This window comes from Marmota flaviventris, chromosome 17, assembly GCF_047511675.1.
Source record: "Marmota flaviventris isolate mMarFla1 chromosome 17, mMarFla1.hap1, whole genome shotgun sequence".
Taxonomy (NCBI): Eukaryota; Metazoa; Chordata; class Mammalia; order Rodentia; family Sciuridae; genus Marmota; species Marmota flaviventris.
This window is the reverse complement of record NC_092514.1, coordinates 64,069,795-64,085,769: the sequence shown is the minus strand read 5'-3', so window position 1 is coordinate 64,085,769 and position 15,975 is coordinate 64,069,795. Positions and strand designations below refer to the sequence as shown.

The window sequence follows — 15,975 nt, the reverse complement described above, 5'->3', positions numbered from 1 at the left end:
TATATATATATATATATATATATATATATATATGGGCTGAGACGTAGCTCAGTGTTAAAGTGCCCCTGGGTTCAATCCCCAGTACCAAAAAACAAAGAAAGTAAGAGAGAAAAAAGAAACTGAATTAGGACAAGAACCTGCAATAAGAGCAGCAATAGTGATAATGATGACCATGATACCAGCTGTGACGCTGAGGACGGTGGCACTTGCTCAGCCCTAGCCGGCACTCTGAGCATGCTCAGTGGTAGCGCCCAGAGCTGTCCATTCGCCTATACTCATGGCCTCCTATGGAGGACGGACGGCTTTATCTGTTACATAGAGGAGGAGGCGAAGGCTCAGGAAGGTGATTAGTGAGAAGTACAGGGTTTGAGCCCAAGTAGTCTGGCTCTAGGGCCTACAGCCACTGCACCGTCCCCTCCAGAGACTGTCACCCCGTCTCTCTCCCCATCTCTCCTACTCTCTCTCTTTTTTAGCCCAGCTCTGTGGCTCTCCCAGATTGCTCAGAGGGAGTGAAGCTGCCCAGGAGGCGGCACGGTCAGCTCCTTGGGCACTGTCCCCTCCTACCACAGCCCCATGCCTCAGAGAAGCAGGTGTCTACCAGAGGGTGCCAGGGCACCCTGCCAGGGACTGTGGGGACCCGTGCCCCTTGCATCCCTGACACTTGGTCACTTCCCCTGGGTTACTGTGAAGAAGAGGAAGTGACTAGGTCACAGATAACCCACCCCACAGAGCCCCCCGGGGAACATGACCTCTGTCCCCCTCCCCTCTCCCCTCCCCCTTGCCCGAGGAGGCTATTTCTGTCCCAGGCAGGAGCCGTGTGCAAACCCTGCTGACCCAGAGAGCAGCTAATTCCCATCTCAGATGTGTTTCTGGCAACTGGACGCCTCCCCCTGAGACGGGGAGAAAAGGACCAATAAATGTGGGTGGTGGGCTCAGGCAGAGAGGAGAGGGAGCGGGAGGACGTGGCACAGGGTGGAAATCCCCCCAGCACACTCTTTCAAAGGGGATTTTAATGTATTGTTTAAAGACACTGTGCTGACATGGTAGTTAAGACAATCCTGAAAACCCTTGGAGGACGTTGGTCAAGCCAGACAGCGAGGCACGCAGGGAAGACGGTCAAGGACATAGATTCCCTCTTATCCACTCACACAGTGACAAGCCCCAGGCCCCAGACAGTAAGAACCTGGCTCTGCCTCTGGTGGACAACAGCCAGGACCTCCCACCCCAGCCAGTGTCACCTTCCTCCACTGCCCAGGCACCAGGGGTGTTTGTGGGGGGAGGCAAGGTCATTGCTTTGCAAACTTCTGGGGATATCATTCACACTGTAGTCTAAGCAAATGGTGCTCTCTAAAATTGTGACTGGAAACCTGGGTGTTAGTCAAGACTTTGCTGTGTGTCCTAGGGCAAACCACTCTACCTCTGGGACTCTGTTTCCTCATCTGTAAAACGCTGAACTGGCCAAATTAATCATGTTCTTCCCTATACCGTGTAGAGCTTTCTATTATTGCTCATATGATAACAACCAATATGTTTTGAGCACTTACTTGTATTGATCTTTTAATCATCAGAGCATTGTGAGGATTACTGAAATCATAGTAATAAGTACACAGATAAGTAAACAGGCACAGAGCAGTGAAGCAGCTTGCCTTAGGACACACAGCTAGTAAACTGGGATTCAGCATCATTTCAAAGCCTGTGCACACCAGTCTCTATTGCCACCAAACCCACCCTGTATTTTTCTAGTCAGACGTCCGTCTCCACTAGGCTTTGGTCTCTCTGAGGCCACTTGCTCACCAGCAGTGGCAGGGGTTCAGTAATTGTCCGCTAGAAAATAAAATGTGGGGAGAGGACAAGAGGTGGCCAGTAGTAGTAGCCTCTAGGTCCCCATCAATAGGAAAGGAGGAAGGGAAATAGGAATAGGTGTGGTAGGGAGCCCCAAGGGGGGGAAGGAGTAAGTAGCAGGCCAAATGTTCTTTCCAGAGCAACAGGGGACAGAACCCAGTGTCTGTTAAAAGTCCCACTTAACAGATGAGGAAAAGAAGGCTCCAGAATTGTTCCCTAGAAACGTGAGACTTGAGCCCTGTCCTTTGTTCTCCAGCCCCTGACAGTAGAGGTAGAGGACAGACCCGTGCAGAGTCCCTGTCCCCCAGTGTACCTCTCCAAACCTGCCATGGCAGCAGAGTCCTCTCACAGGCACGAGCCTCAGTTTCCATATCTGCAAGATGGGGATGATCTTGGCAGCCCTCCCCTCCAGGAGCCTCTGTGAGATTCCATTAGGTGACGTCCTTCCAAATGCCCAGTGTGTGGCTGGTCTGACCTGTAGATAGGAGCCCCCCTTGGTGGCTGAAGGTGGAGCCCCCAGGGACTCGCAGGCTGGCCTGAGGCTCCCCCAACGCCTGTCTCCCAGGTTCTGAACCTGTTCCTGGCCCTCCTGCTGAGCTCCTTCAGTGCCGACAGCCTGGCGGCCTCAGACGAAGACGGCGAGATGAACAACCTGCAGATCGCCATCGCGCGGATCAAGTGGGGCATCAGCTTCGCCAAGACCTTCCTCCTGGGGCTGCTGCACGGCAAGATCCTGAGCCCCAAGGAGATCATTCTCAGCATCGGGGAGCTTGGAGGCGCTGAGGAGGCTGGCGAGGCCGGGGAAGGTGCCCCCAAGGATGAGAAGAAGGAGCCACCACCCGAGGAGGGGGACAAGGACCTGAAGAAGGACAATCACATCCTGAACCACATGGGCCTGGTGGACGGCCCTCCCTCCAGCATCGAGCTGGACCACCTCAACTTCATCAACAACCCCTACTTGACCATCCAGGTGCCCATCGCCTCCGAGGAGTCTGACCTGGAGATGCCCACCGAGGAGGAGACCGACACCTTCTCAGAGCCTGAGGATGTCAAGGTGAGCCCATCCAGGGCCCTGCTGGCGGGGTCGTGGACCAAATCACAAGTCCTCTTCAGTCCTCAGTTGCTCCATCTGTAAAATGGGGGTGATGGTTCCCAGACCATGGCTGGTTGTAAGCATCCCATGACATGCTATGCTCAGAGCACTTAGAAAGCGCTGTGTAAATGGTGACTGTTTTATCCTCATTGATGTGACTATGATGATAGGCCAGGCAAAACGCTACCTGGGCCCTCGCACCAGCAGGTGGCGCTCCTGGACAGGATGCTCTTACCTTTGGCACCTTAGTTCCAAGACTGGGGCCAAAAAAGCCTCTCCTAAATACCCCCATGGGCTTAAAGCCCCTGCCAAGTGCTTGATACAATCATCTATTTCTTCTTAGACCCTACCTAAGGTTGGATCCAACCTTCCATCTGGCCAAGGTGCCAGATCCAGGTCAAGGTCTCTGAGCAGAGGAGCCAGAGGGTCAAGGGGAGTTGGGGACGAGGACAGCAGAGAGCTATCACACAGCCTCAGGGCAGGAGCCCTGACACTCCACCCGCCGGTCCAGGCAGGGCCCTTGCTGCTGGGCCAAGTTGCCCCCTAGTCCTGTCTCTCTCTGGTGAGGGTGGGAAGGGACCAGAGCGAGGTGGTGGTCTCCCAGAGGCTGCCGTGGAGGCTGGGACCCTGCCTTGGACCTTCCAGGGGAGGTGACTCTGAGCCACCCTCACCTGTTCTCCAGCCATGGCAGGGAAAAGACTGACCCAGGAGTGAGGCCAGGCCCTGCCCACCCCACCCCACACCACCAGCCCTGGCTGGCTGGAGACGGGAGCCTAGCGAACTTTGCCCTGAAAGCTCTTGACTCCTTATTCACCCCAAATATGTGGCACGCTGACTTACCAGGGGGCCGAGTGCCTGCCGAGCTATAAATACCCTGGGAAATGTGGCACCGACCTCAACCTCGGTAGGAGGAACTAGGTGGGGGAGGGGCTGGAGAGGGCTGGGTCCAAGGCTCTGGGAGGGGAGGGGGCCTGAGGACTCTTTAAAGGGGGACAGACATGGTTCCCAGGGGGATTGTGGAAGCTGGGCAGGGCCGGCAGCTCTGTGGGTGCACAGGCCTAGTCCTCTGTGCCTCAGTTTCCTTTTCTGCCGGCTGGGAACAAGAACCACCATCTGGGGTTTTCTGGTCACTGTCCTCCACCAAGCTGCCCAATTGGTCTTCCTCCTCAGGGGCCTCACGCCCAGCCATGAAGGGTCTCCTTGCAGAGTCAGGGCAGGACTGGGAAGCGGGCCTGGGACAGCACCAGGAGGAGGTGGGAGGAGGCCTGGCCAGGCCGGAGCACCAGCCCCCGCCCCACCCCCACTCCGATCAGGTTCCCTTGGCCCCAGACTGGGGCCTTGGCTGGGGAAAGTTTTCCATCCTTCCTGGATCCCTCAGCCAAACAGACCCTGGGGGTGGGAGGTCTCGGACACTGGGGGCACCACATGCCTGTTCTCTGCGGCCTGTGAAGGTCCAGCTCCATCCTGACCGCTTTTCTTACTCCTGCCCTCGCAAAAGGACCTACAGGCCTTTTCTCCTCTTCCAGGCCCCTCGTGCCCCCAACACCTCCCAGATCACCCAGCAGCCTGAGCCCCACGCAGCCACCCTCCTCCCCAGCTCTGTCCCAGGTTCTTCCCTTACCCGAGACCCTTACCTGTCTCTTCATGCCCCCCTTCCCCCTCCCAGCCCTCATGTGGCACACAGGCAGGACCAAGGCCACCTCCGCACTGTCTGTTCAGTAACCAGGGCTGAGTGGACAGATGGGGGTGGACAGGTCTGGCCTGCCCCGCCTGGTGGGAGGATGAGGGGGTCTCTCAGGACCCAGGGGTCATGAGCCCCTGTGGCCCCTGCAGAAGCCGCCGCAGCCCCTCTACGATGGGAACTCCTCCGTCTGCAGCACGGCTGACTACAAGCCCCCCGAAGAGGACCCCGAGGAGCAGGCTGAGGAGGACCCCGAGGGGGAGCAGCCTGAGGAGTGCTTCACGGAGGGTGAGGATACACCCACAGCCAGCACCCTCACCTGGCCTGGGCGCCTCCCCCAGCCCAGCGTCCCTGTAAGGGGCAGGCCACACCAGAGCCAGAGGAGGCCGTAGGAAAGCAAGCGGCCCTCTTCGCCAGTGCTGCCCTCCCCTGCCTCACTCTGGGGAGCTGACCCTGGAGCCACGGGCCTCAGGAGACAGCCCTGGAGAAACATTTTTGTTCAAAGGTCCTGGGCTGGATGGTCTGAAGCCTGCTTGGGCAAGGTTGGGGGAGGACGGGGACAGTAGGTGGCCTGAGCCCTGTTTGCAGAGCATCCTCCCTCTGCGTGTGCATCCCTGGCGGCAGTTGATACATGGTGGAACGGGTTGTGAAGGGAAGACCTAAGCCCCCCACATGAGCCAGATGGAACCCTGGGTCTGGGGACAGTGAGGTGGAGGCGGGGGAGAGGCACCCTGAGGCGGCCCTAGGCTTATGACGCGGTGCCCTGTCCCTGTCCCCCAGCCTGTGTGCAGCGCTGCCCCTGCCTCTATGTGGACATCTCCCAGGGCCGCGGGAAGATGTGGTGGACCCTCCGCAGGGCTTGCTTCAAGATTGTTGAGCACAACTGGTTCGAGACCTTCATTGTCTTCATGATCCTGCTCAGCAGTGGGGCCCTGGTAAGCACCCCCCAGGGGATGGGGCACAGGCAGAGGCAGGTGCCAAGTCCCAAGCAGGTCCCCCTAGGGCGCTCTCACTCCATTCCAGGAATGGATGGGGCCTAGACAGTCCTGAATCCAAAGAATCCTAAAGCGCCTCACCTCGACCTCCAGAATAGGTTCTAGAATGGGTCAGCTTCTTAAAGTGACAGACAGGCCCCCTTGTTCTGTGGGTTCTGACTTGTATGCTCTCCCGGCCAAAGAGGAGGCAGGTGGGCCCCGGGAACATGGGGGCAAAACTGAACCTATGTCACTGTGAAACCCTCTGGCAGATGATTGACAACCAAGAGACTCCTCCCCGCCGGGAAGCCTACCCCTCCCCATGATGGAGACAGGGCTGGGAGATGTCCACAGCTGCCCATCTGGCTCCCATGGCAGACCCCTGGGAACCAGCGGCTTCAGGCAGGGTAGGGGATGTGGCTGCTGCCCCAGCCTCTGGGCCCCTGGCCACCCACAGGTCATGCTGGTGCCCCTCAGGCCTTCGAGGACATCTACATCGAGCAGCGGCGGGTCATCCGCACCATCCTGGAATATGCTGACAAGGTCTTCACCTACATCTTCATCCTGGAGATGCTGCTCAAGTGGGTGGCCTACGGCTTCAAGGTGTACTTCACCAACGCCTGGTGCTGGCTCGACTTCCTCATCGTGGATGTGAGTCTGCCCTGCCTTGGACCCACAGCCAGCTCTGGAGGCTGTCCTGGCCGAGGACTTTAGGGGGCCCTTGCATGGGAAGTCCAAGCTCCAGTCAGCCCTGCTCCTCACAAAGACACAGCTGACCAGGCTGGGGAACAAAAGGCCATCTCTGTCCTCAGGCTGGGGGTCTGCCAATATGTGTGGAGGATTTCCATATCCTCTTTAATGGGCACACAGGTCCGTGAAGGAGGCAGGTACCGTCCTTCCTGTTTACTGTCATCCCCAGTTAATTGGTGGCATCATTGGGCTGGAGCCCAGGCTCTAGGGATGCTGGGACAGGTCCCTGGACTGCTGCTCCCACTAGGGAAGGGACTAGAGGGAGACAACCAGGAACAGTGAGCTCAGGAAGACCCTCCCACCCTGAAGGGCTTGTACCCAGGGGCTGTGTCCCTGGGCTTAGGGCGACCTGCACTCACTGACCACCCATTCTTCCTTTGCAGGTCTCCATCATCAGTCTGGTGGCCAACTGGCTGGGCTACTCAGAGCTGGGTCCCATCAAATCCCTGCGCACGCTGCGGGCCCTGCGTCCCCTGAGGGCACTGTCCCGATTCGAGGGCATGAGGGTGGGTACAAAGGGCTCAGGATGGGGGAGCAGCCACCTGCGGGAAGGGTGGAGGGCGTGTGTCTGTACCCCAGCCACCACCAGGAGCAGGCAGAGGGCTCAAAGTGCTGACGACTGGGAGTGGGGCCCTGAGACACCTGTGCCTGCCTGGTCCCCACTCTCAGCCCCCTCAGCTGGTGTGCACCACCACTAGGGGGCAGCACCCAGGAAGGCTGAGCAGGGAGAAGAGGAAGGAAGGCCTGTGGGTTTCTGGGTGTCCTTCCCTGACCTCAGCCTGGGCCCCCAAGGGCCATGAAACATAAGCAAGTGTGAAGGTGTTGGCTCCCTGGCCCTGAGCTACCTGCCCTTGAGCTCTAGTTTAGGGTCATTTTAGAGAAGATCCCCTCAGGCCCTTGACAGCCGGAAGTGGCAGGTAAACACAGGGTCTAGGCAAGGCAAATGGGACTTCCCCGCCAAGAAGGACTGCCACCAGAAAGACCTGCTCCACAAGGACCCCTCGGAATTGGTGGGTTCCGGGCTCATTCAAGAGGCCAGCCCGATGCCAGGCCCTCCCACCCCAAGACCAAGGACTCTTCCCCACTGAGGGATATCACTTCTCGATGGCCACACAGCTGGGTGGTGCTTCAACCAAGAGCAGAGCTCTCCCGGGCAGCACACCAGGCTTCTGCCATCCCCTCTGTCTGGAGGACATGAAATGGCTCCTTCTTGAAAGGGACGGTTCTCAGGTCAGACCACCAAACAGTTTGGTGGACCTGTGTGACCAGGGATATAAGGAACGGAGGTCCAGCCCTGGGGTCCTGCTGCTTCAAAGCCCCGGGCCTTCTCTCTTCTGGGCCTTTCTGTGTAGTATCACTAACTGAGCTGCGAGCAGGGCCAGGTCACGTGGCTGAGTTTCCTATGGGGGCCGAGGAAAGTGTTTGTCTCCTGCCTGGTGACCCGTGACAAGACTGCTTCCAGAGAAGCCCAGTGGTTTCTTGGCAGCTGCAGCCAAGCAGAGTGGCCTCCCCAACCCCCCATCTGGCGGCTCCCCAAGCCTACTACCCTCACTCCACCCCCACAGACACCCATCAGACAGCTTCCCCCCAGGCCTGGCTCAAATCAGCCCTCCCTAAATGACAAGGCCCAGCTCAGCCTGGTCCTCTGTTGGGGTGCAGTGGGGGGGCCTTCTCTCGGAGGCCTGGGAGAGGCTCTGGCAGTGACCCCCGACTCTGCCCCCAGGTGGTGGTGAACGCCCTCCTGGGCGCCATCCCCTCCATCATGAACGTGCTGCTTGTCTGCCTCATCTTCTGGCTCATCTTTAGCATCATGGGTGTCAACTTGTTTGCTGGAAAGTTCTACTACTGCATCAACACCACCACCTCAGAGAGGTTCGACATCTCCGAGGTCAACAACAAGTCTGAATGCGAAAGCCTCATGCACACGGGCCAGGTTCGCTGGCTCAATGTCAAGGTCAACTACGACAACGTGGGTCTGGGCTACCTCTCCCTCCTGCAGGTGGTGAGTGTCACTTACTGCCACTGGACCTGAACTGGCACAGAAGTGCCCACAAGTCTCTGCACCTAAATCTGCTGTCACCCCTTGTAAGGGAACTTCCCACCTTGTTTCCAATGCTGTGGGACCACAAAGTAGTGTCCAGATCTCTCTGATCTCTGATGCCTGCCCCATGGGGCTGTGGCAGGTGGCCTCCAGAGCCAGGCTGGAAGGGGAGGGAAACCCTTGGGTGAAGCCCCCACCCCTCACACAGCACCCCACCTCCCCAGGCCACCTTCAAGGGTTGGATGGACATCATGTATGCAGCTGTGGACTCCCGGGAGGTGAGTCAGCTCTCGGAGATGTGACTGGTGAGCAAGCCAGGGCAGACGATGGCCCAGGGACATGTTCTGCCATCCCTCCCTTCCATTCTATCTCCTCGGGAGCCCCTGCCGCCTGGGGTTGGGTGACCCCTGCTCATAGTGCTTTAGGGAGCGGGGAGAACCCCAGGCATGCACTCCACTCTGTCCTGTCCCGTGGCCCCTGCAGAAGGAGGAGCAGCCTCAGTACGAGGTGAACCTCTACATGTACCTCTACTTCGTCATCTTCATCATCTTCGGGTCCTTCTTCACGCTTAACCTCTTCATCGGCGTCATCATCGACAACTTCAACCAGCAGAAAAAGAAGATGAGTATCTTGCCCACCTCCCCTGGCCCGCCCCAGACTCCCGGGCTCCCACCTCCCCTCCGTGTCCACTCATCCCTTCCTGTGGTCACCAGCGCTGCCTGAGCAGGCCCTGTGCTGCATTGGGGCAGTAAGCCTGATTCCAAATCCCTCCAGGGGCCCTGAACAGTGACGCGGCCCCTTCAACCTTGATTCCCTGGTCTATAAAATGAGGTGGATACAACCGGGAAATTGACCCAACCTAGGCTTCAAGGCAACTTGGGTCCTCTTCCCTCCGCCCCATCCCTCCATCTCTGGCCCTTCCCAAACCCCTCCCCCTCCCCACAGAGGCCTCTGCAGGAACAGGGTCTGCCTTAATGGTGGTGCCTGATGCAGGTGGGGGGAGTCCTGAAGGCAGGGAGGGGGCTCCAGCCCAACCTTATGTGCCCTATTCCACTATACTTTGGAGGGAAAGACATCTTCATGACAGAGGAACAGAAGAAGTACTATAACGCCATGAAAAAGCTTGGCTCCAAGAAGCCCCAGAAGCCAATTCCCCGGCCCCAGGTACCAACCCTCTGGACCCCTCCTCCTGTGGCTTGTACCAGGCTCCTGCCCCAGGGGGTCTCTGGGGGCCAAATGCAGCCTGCTCTCTGCCTGTCGGGCTATGTCCCTGGGTGAAGTGAGCCCACCTGCTGGGAGTCATAGTGCACAGAGACACCGTATGCACACACAGCAGTTGCCACTAGACTCCAGTTACCAGTTTACCCCTTATCCGGTCCTGCACGGGACCCCAGCCATCCACCTCCTCACCTGGGACCCTCAGTAGCCCCTGTGCAGAGACCCTGACAAGGGAGAGAAAGAGGATGTCCAGACACCCGCCCCAGTGAGCAATGGCTTTGGGAGAAGAATGAGGGGGACTTTGAAAGGAGGAAGGATCCCAGAGTGATGCTCCAGGATGGCGTGGTCACGGCCTTTCCCTCCTGTGGCAGACTCCACCATCGGCCCTGACCCCTCCTTTCTGTGTGTCCTCTGTGTGGTGCCATCGTACCATCCTGTGTCTCCTGAATGTCCCCATCCTGTCCTGACCCTGCCTGTGCCCTGCCACCCCACGCCCACACACATGCATGCCGACACACCCCTTTGTGCTGCAGAACAAGATCCAGGGCATGGTGTATGACTTCGTGACGAAGCAGGTGTTCGACATCACCATCATGATCCTCATCTGCCTCAACATGGTCACCATGATGGTGGAGACGGACGACCAGAGCCAGCTCAAGGTGGACATCCTGTACAACATCAACATGGTCTTCATCATCATCTTCACGGGGGAGTGCGTGCTCAAGATGTTCGCCCTGCGCCAGTACTACTTCACCGTCGGCTGGAACATCTTCGACTTCGTGGTGGTCATCCTGTCCATTGTGGGTGAGCTGGGGCACAGCACTGAGATGAAAGCCTTCCTCGTGCACCTGGCACACTCACACAAACCCACGCAAGCACACATGTGGCCGGTGCAGGGGCACATGCCTGTAATCCCAGCACTGGGAGCCTGAGGCAGGAGGATTCCAAGTTTGAAGGCAGCCTGGGCAACTTTGCAAGACTTGTCTCAAAAAACAACAAGGGCTGGGGATGAAGCTCGGTGGTGTGGTACCCTGGGTTCAGTCCCCAGCACCACACACACACACACACACACACACACGTGCGTGCACCTGCCATTCATTCTCAACGCTCACGCTCATAGGCAGCCTGTCACCTGTGCACACATGAATACAACTCAAGAAACACGTTGACCTGACGTACCTGTGCTCAGCTGTCCACATACGGGGTGGAAAACGTAAGGTGATTCCAGGACCTGCTCACACGGAGAAGAGCACGGAATGTGCCTAACCGTGACAGTACAAGCCACCGCTTAGCGCTTCCTGCAAGCCTGGCTCTGCCATGCGCTTTACAGGCCGCGTCTCAATCATTCACAGCAATGCCACAGGTGGTCGGGCTATTACCCCCGGTTTACAGAGGAGGCAGCTGAGTCACAGCAAGTTAAGTGGCATGCCCAGATCGCAGAGCTGTCCTCCCCACCCCACTGCCACCCGTGGCATCTGCAAACAGCCTTAAGATGGGCCTTACCCTCGCCCGTCACCCTTAACACATCTTACCTCCAGCTGTCCTGGCCCGCTCAGGTTGTCCTGCCTGTGCTGGGAGGGTTGGCTCCACCTGCCCCTCTCTGGGGCAGGGTGCACCAGGCCAGGCCCCTGAGCCCCACACGCCCCGCACTCTCTGACCCACCTCCACTCCTCCCTGCAGGCCTCGCACTGTCGGACCTGATCCAGAAATACTTCGTGTCACCCACGCTGTTCCGTGTGATCCGTCTGGCTCGGATCGGGCGTGTCCTGCGGCTGATCCGCGGAGCCAAGGGCATCCGGACGCTGCTCTTCGCCCTCATGATGTCGCTGCCTGCCCTCTTCAACATCGGCCTCCTCCTCTTCCTGGTCATGTTCATCTACTCCATCTTCGGCATGTCCAACTTTGCCTACGTCAAGAAGGAATCGGGCATTGACGACATGTTCAACTTCGAGACCTTCGGCAACAGCATCATCTGCCTCTTTGAGATCACCACATCGGCTGGCTGGGACGGGCTTCTGAACCCCATCCTCAACAGTGGACCCCCGGACTGCGACCCCACGCTTGAGAACCCAGGCACCAGTGTCAGGGGCGACTGTGGCAACCCGTCCATCGGCATCTGCTTCTTCTGCAGCTACATCATCATCTCCTTCCTCATCGTGGTCAACATGTACATCGCCATCATCCTGGAGAATTTCAACGTGGCCACCGAGGAGAGCAGCGAGCCCCTCGGCGAGGATGACTTTGAGATGTTCTATGAGACCTGGGAGAAGTTTGACCCCGATGCCACGCAGTTCATCGACTACAGCCGCCTCTCGGACTTCGTGGACACTTTGCAGGAGCCGCTGAGGATCGCCAAGCCCAACAAGATCAAGCTCATCACACTGGACCTGCCTATGGTACCGGGGGACAAGATCCACTGCCTGGACATCCTCTTTGCCCTGACCAAAGAGGTGCTGGGCGACTCTGGGGAAATGGACGCTCTCAAGCAGACCATGGAGGAGAAGTTCATGGCGGCCAACCCCTCCAAGGTCTCCTACGAGCCCATCACCACCACCCTCAAGAGAAAGCACGAGGAGGTGTGCGCCATCAAGATCCAGAGGGCCTACCGCCGGCACCTGCTGCAGCGCTCTGTGAAGCAGGCCTCCTACATGTACCGCCACAGCCAGGACGGCAGCGGGGACGGGGCCCCTGAGAAGGAGGGGCTCATCGCCAGCACCATGAGCAAGATGTACGGCCCCGAGAACGGGAACAGCGCTGCGCAGAGCCAGGGGGAGGAGAAGAGCCCCTCAGGGGAGACGGGGCCCACCACCACGGGGCTCACGCCTGTCAGCCCCTCAGACACCACCCCGCCTACTCCTGTGAGCCCCTCAGAGGCCGCCCTGCCTTCCTCCCCGCCACCAGGGCAGACGGTGAGGCCAGGGGTCAAAGAGTCTCTCGTCTAGCAGGCGGTGTGGAGGTGGCCAGCGAGTGTTGGCATAGGCCCAGAGCTCCCCCAAGGTGCCTGCGGGCCGAGTGACGGAGCTGGGCTTTGCATCCAGGACTGCGTCTGGCTCCCTTTGGGAGGATAGGATTTGGCCATGCTGGGGTTGACACTTAGGCCAGAGCAAGTGGGAGTGCATTCGGGGCCCAGGATGGGTGGAAGCCCCTACCTTGGTGAGTTCATCTTCAAGTTGCTCTTACCTCCCCACGGGCCCCGCCACCCCTCCTCTTAGTCAGGGGGAGATCAAATCTCAGAATCTCTGTCCCTCACTTGGGGAGGACCCAGCCTACAATGGAGGGCTTGGCTGCCCTCTTGTCACCAGAGTCTTAAGGGCTACTGGCCTCTCCCCATGAAGTGGCCCAGGCCCCCCAGTTCCAGCCTGGGCAAAGATGCCTTAACCTCAGTGAGTGTGGACGTCTGCCCCGCTGACTCTGGGATGCAGTTTCCTCTGCCAGCTCAGGAATTCCATTGGAAGAGGGAAATGTTACTGGTCCAGAAATTGCTCCACAAGCCCAGTTGGCCACTGGATCCTGCTGCATCAGGCTGGGATTGTGACTCCTGAAATCCTTCCCGTGGACAGCTTCCCTGGCTGGCCCCCAGGGGAAGAGCAGAAAGAAGGATTCCACTTAGGAATTGCCCTTTTCTCAGAAGAATGAATGGGTAGAACAGGCTGGGTCCTGCCAGCCAAGTCACCGCACTCGGCCTGAGTGTCCAGGCCTGGGTGGGCCGGGGACCCTGATGCTCAGTACGAAGACTCTGTTCCTTCCCTCTCTCCCCTCCTGACACCTTCATTAGGCCACCAGGGTGCCTTGTGCCCCATCAAGTCTCGGAGATCTCTCCTTCTCATCTTCCCCCTGCCCATCTCTTATGCCCTCCTCCCCCTTCCCCACCTCCTTAAAGTGACCCTAAGAGATGTCAATCCTGGGGCCTGCAGCAGGGAAGGCTAACCCAGCTGGGGCTCAACCTTCTGACCTCCTGCTGCCTGGAAAGCCATTTCAGCTGGCACCAAAGACTGGACATGGCTGCGCTGGGCTCTGCTGTCTTCCGGAGAACAGAGGCTGGACCTGGAGGAGGGTGTGAGAGTCCTGCTCAGGGCTGTCGGGATTCAGTCACTCGTATGTGGGCCTCTGTGGCTGTGTCTGCCCGAGTGGGTAGTTGTATGTGGGTTCTGTGGGTGACTGTGTGTGTGTGACTATGTGTGTGTGACTCTGTGTGTGTGTGTGTGTGTGTGTGTGTGCGCACCACTGCGGGGCCTGCCAGCAGATTCATGTGTGTCTGGGTATCTTTGTGTGTGTGTGTGTCAGTGTGCCCTGGAGTGTCAGACCGGGTGTGAGTATAGCTGGTGTGCGTGCATGTGTGTGTCTTCCGGCCTGTTCATGTGAGTGCCTGGACGTGGGAGAGTGAACCTGTGCCACAAGGGTGTGAACACGTGTGGTAACACTTGCACACTGGCCTAAGTTCATCTTCTTTTCCTTCTTGTTTCTCATACGCCATTTGATTAAAACTCAGGAAGCCGCCAAACCTCCAAAACGAGTTGTGTGTATGCACGTGTCTATGTGTGTGCATGCGTGTACTCACATGCGTGCGTGTCCACGGGCCAGTCTTCTCTGTTGTCTGCCCTGCCCGCCCCAGCCTGCCGCCCTCCCTCAGCTCCCCTCTTCCCGGGCCTCTCATCGTCACACCCAGGGCCTCGGCCTGTGTCTCCTCTGTGCAAGGACTCAATTCCTTCCATCTCTTTCTGTAGTGACTCTGCCTCTTCTTTCAGAAGGTTCTTCCAGGAGGGGGTCAGCTCCCCCTGCCCAGCACCTGCCCCTCTGTCTTCCCCTCGTGGGCCCCAAGCCTCAGGACTGTCCGATTGGATGTTCCCCGCAGACTCTGCACCCACTGCAGGGGGAGAGGAGATGGGTGGGGTCTGGCCTCTCCCTGCTCGTGGCCCCTCCCCTGCAGACTGGCGCCCCTTCCCACCTGGTCCAGGTGGGAACTGGCCCCAAGCCAGCCCAGCAAATGAGCTTCTTTGTACAGTTCCTACAATAAACCCTTCCCCGGCCTCTGGTGTGGTTTCTCCCTTGTGCGTGCGTGGATGTGGGCGAGGGCCGAGGGCAGCAAGAGGGAAGGCAGGCCCGCGGGTACTGGTGCCAAGTGGGGTCAGTGCAGGGAGCTCTGGGGACCGAGCAGGGTGAGCAGAGTCCAGTCCCTCCTCCAACACGCAGCCCCTGTGTCCCCACACCCTCCGGGAGCCCCCTTCACCTCTCCACCCCTGAGAGACCTCAAGGCCTGTGGGGCTCACGGGCAGCCCTTCCCTCTCCTCAGAGATGCTGTCCCTCCAGGACTACTGACCCCCGCCCCACAGAGCTCAGTGTCACATGGGCCTCTCTGCAACAGAGAGCAATTTGACAAAACAAACTCAGCCCATAGACCCAGTGGGTGACAAGCGCTTGATATGTGATTTTATTATCGCTAATGACTTCTGGATCCCAGGACCAAGTTACTCCAAGTAAATACTTGCACCTTTTAAGGGTTTCTATGCCCCCTTTTCCTAGACCCTGAGGTTACACAGCTTGAGGGATGAGGGACACTCACAAGCCTTGTCTCCCAGGCTGCCCCCCCCACCGATGTCCCGCAACTGCTCCTGTGCCCCTTCCCACCTCTCAGTTCTCTCTGGCTTTTGGGGTGGTGGAGCGAGTACCCCACAGGGTTCTCTGGCCCCACAGGCCGCTGACCTCCCTCCCTGGGGATGGGGCTTCTTCCTGGCCCAGAGGACAGGAAGCTCGCAGGGGTCTGGCTACTCTTCCTGAGCCTTGACCAGTGGAAGAAAAAAGGCAAAATTCTGAGCAGGGAACAGAAAACGCAGGCTCTGGTCTCAGCTATTCCCACCCCATCGGGGCTGCACCCCTCCTGCAGGTGCTGCGCTCCCACGTCCCCAAGTGCTCCAGAAACACAACGGCCTTCCCCGCGCAAGGCCCTGTGAAGAACACTCCATTGGGATTATCTGTTCTACACAGAGGAGGACACTTGGTCTCCGGAGAGGTTAAGAATGGGTGCTGCCTGCCTGGGGGCGGGGGAACTCTGCTTTGTGGGCCACTGTCCACCCATCTGGGGCTTTCAGTGCCCTTGGCCCATGAAGGCCAGGGGTGCCCACTGTGACCATCTCAGTTGCCCTGGCACATTTTCTAATGCCTCCAGGTGAGGCCTCCATGGAGAACCACCGACGACCTGGGGCAGCTTGGGCTGGTTAATACGGGGGTAGGATTTGAACCCGAGTCCTTCCCAGCCAGCAGTAACAAGCACCCAGGGCCCAGGGCGCCTGAGCGGGCAGCCCGGAGAGATCAGGGCTCCTCCTTCCCCGAGGCTCTTCCCCCTCCTATCCTTCCCAGGGTGACTGGGGTCCCTGTCCTC

At 58.6% G+C, this 15,975-nt stretch overlaps 1 protein-coding gene and 1 long non-coding RNA gene across 3 annotated transcripts in view; one reads left to right on the top strand and one right to left on the bottom strand.

Annotated features, from left to right (window-relative positions):
* The window catches only part of Scn4a (sodium voltage-gated channel alpha subunit 4), a 32,567-nt gene extending 17,940 nt beyond the window's left edge, over positions 1-14,627 (top strand). The window contains exons 15-25 of the mRNA XM_027946301.2: positions 2,408-2,896; positions 4,769-4,904; positions 5,397-5,551; positions 6,068-6,241; positions 6,724-6,846; positions 8,064-8,342; positions 8,606-8,659; positions 8,865-9,002; positions 9,441-9,545; positions 10,133-10,403; positions 11,280-14,627. Coding sequence (XP_027802102.2) covers positions 2,408-2,896; positions 4,769-4,904; positions 5,397-5,551; positions 6,068-6,241; positions 6,724-6,846; positions 8,064-8,342; positions 8,606-8,659; positions 8,865-9,002; positions 9,441-9,545; positions 10,133-10,403; positions 11,280-12,541 — 3,186 coding nt within the window. The 3' untranslated portion in view covers positions 12,542-14,627. The remainder of the gene's footprint in view (positions 1-2,407; positions 2,897-4,768; positions 4,905-5,396; positions 5,552-6,067; positions 6,242-6,723; positions 6,847-8,063; positions 8,343-8,605; positions 8,660-8,864; positions 9,003-9,440; positions 9,546-10,132; positions 10,404-11,279) is intronic.
* LOC114101330 (uncharacterized) lies at positions 2,624-8,992 on the bottom strand. 2 transcript variants are annotated; one of them, XR_003584275.1, is made up of 3 exons: positions 8,907-8,992; positions 2,840-2,971; positions 2,624-2,701 (listed from the first exon to the last, which is right to left on the bottom strand). It is a non-coding gene; the product is annotated as an uncharacterized lncRNA (long non-coding RNA). The 2 variants fall into 2 exon arrangements; XR_003584274.1 differs by lacking the exon at positions 8,907-8,992 and adding an exon at positions 3,776-3,799.
* Positions 14,628-15,975: the final 1,348 nt, after the last annotated feature.